The 9,778-nt window shown below is 39.2% G+C and overlaps 1 protein-coding gene across 1 annotated transcript; it reads right to left on the bottom strand.

Moving 5' to 3' along the window:
• Positions 1 to 5,397: 5,397 nt before the first annotated feature.
• LOC149680063 (uncharacterized) lies at positions 5,398 to 9,710 on the bottom strand. Its single transcript, XM_089834743.1, has 3 exons — positions 8,141 to 9,710; positions 5,793 to 5,906; positions 5,398 to 5,648 (listed from the first exon to the last, which is right to left on the bottom strand). Exons 1-3 carry the CDS (start codon positions 9,708 to 9,710, stop codon positions 5,398 to 5,400), a joined length of 1,935 nt encoding a protein of 644 aa, XP_089690869.1.
• Between the last annotated feature and the right edge of the window lie 68 nt (positions 9,711 to 9,778).

The raw sequence follows: 9,778 nt of genomic DNA, 5'->3' as shown, positions 1-9,778 counted from the left end.
ACCAACGACTGGTAATTAAGCTAGATCAGAGAGACTGGTAAATAAGCTAGATTACCGACGACTGGTAATTAAGCTATATTACCGACGACTGGTAATTAAGCTAGATAACCGACGACTGTTAATTAAGCCAGATTACCGACGACTGGTAATTAAGCTAGATTACCGACGACTGGTAATTAAGCCAGATTACCGACGACTGGTAATTAAGCCAGATTACAGATGAATGGTAATTGAACTTGATAGTATAAGACATGTGTTGGTGCTCAGGTGTACGGAATCTTTTTGTGGCATAAATATGTACAGCTTCCTCTGTATTTGCATGTGAAAATGACGGGAAAGCAATTTGAGTTTGATCGGACGTTCATTGTCAAGTCAAGCAGTCAGGAATGACAGTTTTATAATAGATGGTTGGTTAGTTAGTTCAAACGCGTTAACTAATGTATGCATAATGCCCTAATACTTTTACTCTCCTAAGGTTTCTGAATTTGAATTAATATTAAGACTGAAGTAACAGATATTAATAAAAACTGTCATTGTAGACAAAGACGGGAAAGTGTAAAAGATAAGTGTAGAAAATGAATTGCCAGAAGTAATAGATATTAAAATTTTTACTTTTGAAGACATGATCATAAAACATGAATTCAAAAGTAAAAATTTTAATATCTGTTACTTCTGGTAGTTCATTTTCTACACTTATCATTTACACTTTCCCGTCTTTGTCTACAATGACAGTTTTATTAATACATTAAAGACTTGTTAACGCCCTTGCCTACCGCTGTGGCAAATCTTGAAACAAATTTCTCGTCCCTCAAAGCTGAAATGAATACGCTTTCTCTCTCATCATATCTTCCTGGCCTCTCCGATCTAGTCGGCATGCTAACGCTTCTCCAGGAAAATTCCTCCTCTCTTGAAGCCGAGGTGAAACAGTTATCTGTCTCCTCGCACTGTCTCAAATCCCTCACTGATCAAGTGGCGGAGATGCGAAATCACATTTCTTCAAATAGAGCTTTAAATTCAATCTCGCCGCCTTCCAGCTTGTTCTTGACAGACATTTGTGACCTTAAGCAGTGTGTTGCTCAGCTGCAACTGTGACTCTCAGAAACGGCTGCCTTACACACTACCACCACCTCTCTCAGAACGCAAACTTGGGAAAATGGCGAGTATTGCCTCCCTACAAAGACAATTATATGCCTTTCCTGTGCTCCCGCCGCCTTCAGTATCTCTACTTAATCTCACCGATGACTACACGAATAATTTTCCGCCTTTCAGCCACAATACCGCCTGGCCTTCATTTGTTACCCCTGTGGCTCATTCCTCCTTGCCTACTAGTGTCTCTCGCCCATCCCCAAACGGGGTGAGGTCCTGCGAGGTTCTCTAATGTGTACCCCACTGATATTCATACCAGGAAATATAATGCTCGACTATTTCATGTTCCGGTTTTTAACTATTTTAGTGATGACTCCCAAGATATAGACTTCTTCCATTTGCATTGCTAGAAATTCCGTATAGATCGTGTGGGCAACTTACCGCCAGGGCCATCCCCGCCCACTGCGGCTTTAATTTACCTCAGTTATGGTCGATACTACACACATGCTATCCACGACTGGCGGCACCTGGCAGGGTCCTATTCTGAGACGTTCGGTAGGACGTCTACCGAACGAAATTTGTCGTTAGCGGCCGAAAATTTCGTAAGAGGGCAAAATAGCGATTCTGAGGCGTTCGGTAGAGATTTTGTTCGGTAGGAATGACGTGAAATGATCGGTACGATAATGATAGGGATTTGCTTTCGTTACGGCTTGTACCGAAGATGTTTTCTTCAAAAAGACAATTTTAAAATGGCGGATATTTTGCGACGTGAAGTTTTAAGGTTAGCAATAATTGCCTCGACGTGATTTAAGACGTCAAAGAATATTTAGAGATAGGCTTGAAGCTTTTGAACTAGATGATTATAGGTTTCGAAGGTTATTTAGAATTAGGAAAGAGATAGTTTTTATATTTGTGATAGGCTTGGCGAGATACTTACGGGGCAAAAAGTTTTGGCCATTCCTCCAAATATTAAGGTAAAGATTTCTCTTACTTAGTCTAACAAATTCTGTTTAACTATTTTAATGTCATTTAGATTTAACGGCCATTTGGTTTTTCGCAGTTGGCTCTTACCAATTAGCAATAGGTCAAGATCTTTTTCTCGCTGTGAGCCAGTCAACTGTAAGTCGGTGTGTGGCCGCTGTCAGCAAGGCTATTTTTGATGTTTTAGCCCCGGAGCATATAAGATTTCCAGTCTCTGATGATAAAATTAAGACTAATAAAATAGGGTATATCCTATAATTCCAGATTTCCTAATTTTCTATTTTGTTAATTAAATGTTTCGTATCGAAAGATTTAGCAAAATAGCTCAATTTCAAAATCTAAAAATGTTGTTTGTATTAAAAGCAGCTCTCTTCTTAAGTTCTCTCACGAATGCAGCCGCGGCGCTGCAGCGTAGATCACTGCGTAGATAAAGAGGACACGTCGTCTACTACAAAGTTTCTTTTATATGATTGGTACTTGTGAAGGAGGAAAAAAACCTTCTATCATCCTATACCGAAAACCGCGTTGCTTCTATCACCGAAGGACTAGGTAACGAAAGCGATAAAAAATGTGTTTAGAATTGCTCCTTTTTAACGGCCATTTGGTTTTTCGCAGTTGGCTCTTACCAATTAGCAATAGGTCAAGATCTTTTTCTCGCTGTGAGCCAGTCAACTGTAAGTCGGTGTGTGGCCGCTGTCAGCAAGGCTATTTTTGATGTTTTAGCCCCGGAGCATATAAGATTTCCAGTCTCTGATGATAAAATTAAGACTAATAAAATAGGGTATATCCTATAATTCCAGATTTCCTAATTTTTTATTTTGTTAATTAAATGTTTCGTATCGAAAGATTTAGCAAAATAGCTCAATTTCAAAATCTAAAAATGTTGTTTGTATTAAAAGCAGCTCTCTTCTTAAGTTCTCTCACGAATGCAGCCGCGGCGCTGCAGCGTAGATCACTGCGTAGATAAAGAGGACACGTCGTCTACTACAAAGTTTCTTTTATATGATTGGTACTTGTGAAGGAGGAAAAAAACCTTCTATCATCCTATACCGAAAACCGCGTTGCTTCTATCACCGAAGGACTAGGTAACGAAAGCGATAAAAAATGTGTTTAGAATTGCTCCTTTTTCGGGTGGCAGAAAATATTCGTTACGGGGTTTTCGTTAGCCCGATCGTTGGGAAATTTTTCGGTAGCGTAACGAACGTCTCAGAATAGGACCTGCTAGCGTCGATACAACTTTTTGCCACATTATGATTGTTTCAATTGCGTTTAATTTTACCGATGTTTTACACAACTAAATAAATAGGTTTTGTTTTGGACATCACCGTGTATCATACTAACGTTGATTAAAAGTAAATTTTTGTTACCAATGTTTTGAAAATGTTTCGCAAGATCTTCGCACGTAGGAACAACGTTCATTTTCGGTATTAAAATTACTTCAATGTTTTTGTTTCTCAATGTTGATAACACTTCTATACAAAATTATAACAACAACGTTAATTTAAGATCCATAGATTTAGTTTAAATCAAGTGTGTGAATTATTTTAGATTGATTTTTTCTATTTTGCCTTAGCACTTACGTTTTGCCAATAATGAAAACTCTTTTATGCAAAATGTTAAATAACCCTTTTTGATCAGGACAATAAAGTTTTTAACACATTTAAAAATGGTTCTTAGCTAACCCTGAAATTTGCGTCGATACTGTACAATGAAGCCACGTTGATAACAACAACGTTTTACCTCTGCGAGTGGCGTAAGTCACATAGAGGCTCTAATTTCGACGTGTCAGTGTGTGTCTGTCTGTTGTTACACCTCAGGGGACCGCATTCGCAGTTTGCAAATCGGAGCTAACGTGTTCTCAATTTCCGGACAGTTCACGGAAATTTGGAAAGTTTTGTTCCATTTACACTGGCGGTTACTCCATTGTCTGTCTAACACAACCATTTTCCGGTCTGTTGTTCATTCCACATAGACACTAGGCTGTATTCACTGGCTTCTAAACACCACCATCATTCGGTCTTTTGTTCATCCCACATCGACACCACCTTTTCCAATATATTCTCCCTATTAATTATCTGACACCTTTTCCAAAATATTTCTATTATTGCTGATAAATTGTTCGTGGTAAGAGGCGGGCTTTTAATACTCAAATAATCTTCTTACCTCCAAACAAGGTTGGGTTGGGTTAGGTCCCGAGACCCATTTGTCCCGAGACCCAATTGTTCCGGGACCAATTTGTCCCGAGACCCAATTGTCCCCAGACTCATATGTCCCGAGACCCATTTGTCCCGAGACCCAATTGTCCCGAGACCCAATTGTCCCGAGACCCAATTGTCCCGAGACCCAATTGTACCGAGACCCAATTGTACCGAGACCCAATTGTACCGAGACCCATTTGTTCCTAGACCCATTTGTCCCGAGACCAAAACGGCGAGACCAAATCGGCAAGACCATAACGGCGAGACCAAATTGTCGCGGACCGGTCCACGAAACGTTCTGCCAGCCCATTGGATTGCGGATGGTAGAGCGAGCAGGAGATATGCTGCATTCTTTTGCGGGAACAGAACGAGGCCTTGTGAAGTAAACTGAGTTCCGATATCGCTCACCAATACTTCCGGATAACCATAACGTTGAAATAGGCTATTCAGGACAAATATGGTGGTGGATGACGTGGTGTTTTCATGTCGAAAATATCGGGATACTGGCTATAGGCATCCACGACTATAAGTTACTGGTGTCCGTTATGGGGACCTGCGTAGTCGATGTGTATACTCTGTCAAGCCTTCACTTCTTTCGACCCGGAATGCAACAGAGTCTTGACGGGTAACTTTGCTGCAAAGCGACATTTGGATCATTTCTTGACGAAGTCGTCAATTAGAGTGTCTTGAAGTGGCCGGTAGGCATGGGCACGAGCCAAAGATTTCATCCTTCTGATTCCCGGATGTCCTCGGTGAAGTAGATTCAGAACTGTTGCTGGTAATAGGTAAGGTATTACGACTATTTTTTAGAAGCACGCAACCCTGCTCGACAGAAAGCAGGTCCTTCCTTCTTTGAAATTGCTCGAGCACGGTTGCCTCTGTTGTCGCTCGGAGATCGTTTAATGTCGGCCAACCATTTTGAATATGCCCGACGACCTTCTGTAAGACTGGATCCGCACGAGCAGAGGATTGAATTTCAGGGAAAGTGACTGGAAGCTGTCGGACTATGGCCTTCACAGCGTCTGTGACTTGGAGACTGGCGAGTACAAGGTCATCGCGCGAGACCTTCCTTCTCGATTTGACTTTAGTTGTTTCGGCGGGGGTCATTGCCCGTGATACATGAGCTACCAGATTAATTGACCCATCTTGCATGCGATGTTGGAAGACCGCCCAAGTCCATAATCGGAGGCATCAGCAGGAACAATGATGTCCAGTGTGGGATCATAATGCGATAAAAGAGGTCTGATTGAAGCATCATCTTTAGTTTCGCGAAGGCGTCCTGACATTTTAATGTCCAAGACCAAAACCGTTTGGCCTCCAATAATTCGTCCAGTGGTTGTCTCATGAAATGCATATTATTAACGAAGACCTGGTTATAGTTTACTATTCCCAAAAATGAACGTAACGTTGGCAGGTCAACTGGTGCTGGCATGTGGGCAATAGCTTTGATTTTCTACGGGTCAGGTCGTCGACCAGCGCTATCAATAAGAAATCATATATATTTTATTTGTGTCAGGAACAGCTTACATTTCTCGGGAAGAAGGCAGAGGCCGTTTTCTTTAATGCGAGAGAGTACTTCCTTCAGGTGTTGCTGGTGATCTTCGAAGTTACGGCAGACAATGATTATATCATCGAGGTAAGCTGTTGCGAATTCAAGTCCAGCAAGTAACTGGTCCATTATTGTTTGGAAAATTTCCGGGGCTGATTTCACGCCAAACGGAAGTCTCTGATATTGATAGTTTCCAATATGAGTGCATATGGTACAAAGTGGTTTAGAATCGTCGCCTAGTTCTACTTGTAAGTATTGTTCAGATAGATCCAACTGGTAGAAAATTTCCCCCGTTGAGCGTCGCAAATGTCTTCCGGCAACGGCAATGGGTGTTGGTTGAGTTTTATGGTCTCATTCACGCCGGTGGAAAAATCTTCGCAAAGACGGGTGGTGCCGTTAGGTTTTCTTACGCTTACGAGCGGTGCTGCCCAATCAGTGTGATCGACGGCGTCGCAAGGCATTCTGCTTCTCCAGGTAAGGCAGTACAGAGGTTAATGGCTTGATCACCGGGTCGGGAACATTGTCGTAAGCTATTCAGAAGACCGAAAAATACAGGGTTTCCACTCCCAGCAGGTTTAGGGATCCGTCTTTTGCCAAGTAGAAACTGTGTTGAATTTCTGCTGGTCCCAATTTAAATTTCACCGTTGCTTTCCCAAGGAATGTAGCGCTTGGCCCATCGAATTAAACTTTTCCTGAGCCACGATTGTCACAAATTTTATCGAACCTCACGATAAATTTCTTTCGACACGGATTGCGCTTGACATAGGAGAGTGAAGAACTCATTTGTGGCGAAAGCAATAATTTTTTCATCAGTACCATCATTAAAAAGTACACTCTAAAAAAATATGGAGTTTAAAGGGTGTTTAAATGGAGTAACTTTATACATATATTCCATTATAGGTGTTTAAGGATCGCGAAAAAGGAGTTAACTAAAATTTACACCCTTTTTAAACCTTTAAGGGTGTTAAAGAATGGAATGATTTTAATTTTATTCCTTTCATACTCCATTTCGGTACTAAATTGAAGGGATCTTAAAAGGAGTATAAATTGTTTTATTCCTTTATTACACCCCAAATGGATATAAGAAAGGAGTACTTCCTATTTATTCCTTTCATACTCCGTTGGATACACCTTAAACGGTGTATGAAAGGAATAATTAGAAAGTACTCCTTTCTCATATCCATTTGGATACGGTATTAAAAAGGAGTATGTTATGTTTTATTCCCGTTTTACTCCCCAAATGTATTTAAAGAAGAGTGCTGAATTCCACACTCCATTTGGGGATTATCCGCGATACCTGAAAAAAGGTGTTTTAAGGGAGTAAAATAATTTTGATTCCTATTTTACAACTTCTACAATTGTTTTCATTTATTTCATAGTTTACTAACAATAAACGAATCGGTTTGTATACATCATAATTTTGAAAACAAAATATATATTGTAGCTCAAAAATAGTTAAGGTTAGAAAGAGTGCCGTACCGCATGGGTATGTAAGATTTGTTTTTCACTTTATATTGGTCTATCATATGATAATTTGTGAATTTACCCGCTTGGATTATTCTCCATTCAGAAAAGTGGTCTTCCGCAACTTCATAACAATGCAAAATTTTACAAAATTCTTTACAGTTTAAAAGCGTTCCGGCTATTATTAAGCGGTTATTTACAGAGAAAATAAATTTAATGAGGAAGAATCTTGGCTTTGACGAAGCTGTTAGTTCGTAAACAAAAAGATTTCCGATCGCGAATTGAATACTATCGTAAATTGCGCTTCTAACAGAGTATATTTCATCAGGTAAATCCTGGCTAAGTTGGGTTTGAACTTCCAAAGGTAGAGCTGATTTTTCAATGAATGACCCTAAAGATGTTTGTTCTATGCACGGTATATTTTCTGACAGCCAGTTATAACACTGGTAAAACTGATGTTTCTGTGCTAAAGTTTTGGTAATATTCTTGAAATTTTTGCAACTTTGGGTAATGGCTTTAAAGTAGGAGTGCTTACTTTCGAAGCGAATGCATGATATGTGGCGAAGCGGACCAAATTTTTTTATGCAATTTACGTAATGAATAAGATAATGAAATTTCGGTGTTAAAAAGTGGTCACCACATAACTCCTTAACGTGAGTAAGGAATCTTCTGATATACTGCTCAAGCAGAGTCAAATGCTCTTTCGGTATAGAAGGGGAGAATAAATAATCGCAAATTTGCCTAAGTTCTATATATATCCCCCAGTATGGATTATCGTTAGATATGTAGTCTATAAAAATCAGGGGCAATAGTCTGAAAAGACAGAACAATTCCGTGGCTGTGCCCTTTAGTTGTCCATTACCCAAGATAGCATTTCTAATCTGAGTTTGAGGCCTGTTTTTTTCGGATTTTCCGTAAGGAAAATCACACAGCTTTCGATTTAAAATTTCAAGAGAAAGGCCGCCCGAATTCATCATTTCCGATAGAAGGAGTTTAAGTATTTTACTAATGACCCCTTCTTGTAAATCGTGCATTATGTCTACTGGGAGCTGTCTTGTTAAATCAAAATAACTAAGTTTAAGCAGAGGGCTTTCCGATCGTACCCCGTAAATGGAACCCTCTTTTTCATCTAAAGCCAAGCATTCCAAATGATAAAGGTGTCTTTGTAAACTACGAAGTTCTACCTCAGATTCTGATAAAAAATCTCCTATATCATTTCTGTCCGTCATGCAGAATCGGCAAATTCTGCCCGAGTTGAAACTCGCATTGAAACCGGCAAGCTTATGCAATCCTAAATTATCTCCTGAAAATATACTCACAAATCCACGCATATTTTTATTTTTACACTTATTATAAATCCCGTTTGTTGCCAGATTTTCCAAATCAAACAAAAGCGGACGAAACGTTTCATGCCATCCAAATTCATCGACGTCTTTCGATTTTGCAAGGAAGACCAAGTGAATATCGCTTAGTTTGGTTCTATATTGATTTTTGCGGTTTAAAACCGAAAAATAGCACCCGATAACCTTTTGTTTTCCTCTTTTGGAGCCAATTGGATTGACAACTTCAAACTCGTCTACGTATAATTGAAGTTGGATAGTTTCCACATCAGAGTTGTTCTTTTTTATGATATCCTTTGCTATTTCCCCTTGATTAAAATGAGCAATTAAATTTATTGGAATGTGATTAACATTGATGTGTCGTTGTGGCTCTTCTTCTTTACTGTAGATTCCTTCCAAAACTTTCAAAATTGGCACGTAGTGGAAAACACTAGGTTTTTTTCTGTTGACGCTCTCACAAAATGAAAATTGCTGAGGCTGAACCATATTCAATGCCGTGATGCAATACGAAGACAATTTATAACTAGTATTAACGCTGGAAAATACTTCACTGACTTCTTTTGTTGACTTAAACAATTGATCTTCGTCAAGTTTAATGTTATTTGCTTGAAGTATAGCCTTAATCTTTGAGCACTGGGCTTCAAGAATATTAATGCACAAATCAAACAGATCATTTGTCAAATTTTCAGTCACACTTTTAGGCAAGAAATGTTTTTCTCTATATTTCAAAATAAGTTTTACTATAGTTTCTCTTAATTCCAGAGGTTTCAGATTAAATTCTAACTGCTCGTCTACGTCAATAAAACCTCCATCTGCATCGTTGCCCAAGATTTCATTAGCTAGGCTTTCTGAAGAGCTGGTTTCGATATTTGATCGGGCACTTTCTTCCGTAATTAGATTTCTGTGGTGTCTATAGACGTGCTTTCTATAACTTTCAACATTCTTGAAACATTTTCCGCAATTATTTATTCCGCAAGTTAAGGAGAAATTCGGTCCATGTCCATGTATATTTTTTACGTGGGCAATTAAAAGGGTAAATTTACTTGTAAAGAAGACGCATTTTGAGCATTTATATTGGCTAAGCGAACTCATCACTAAGCGATTATTATATATAAATTTTATAAGGGTAAAACAGGAAGTCTCTATATTTAAGTGCCTAT

The sequence above is a fragment of the Phalangium opilio genome, unplaced genomic scaffold (genome assembly GCF_054372755.1).
Source record: "Phalangium opilio isolate 3A_F unplaced genomic scaffold, DU_Popi_V2 ptg000040l_1, whole genome shotgun sequence".
NCBI classification, from domain to species: Eukaryota; Metazoa; Arthropoda; class Arachnida; order Opiliones; family Phalangiidae; genus Phalangium; species Phalangium opilio.
Note: the sequence above shows the minus strand (reverse complement) of the source record. Positions and strands in the feature narration are given on the sequence as shown.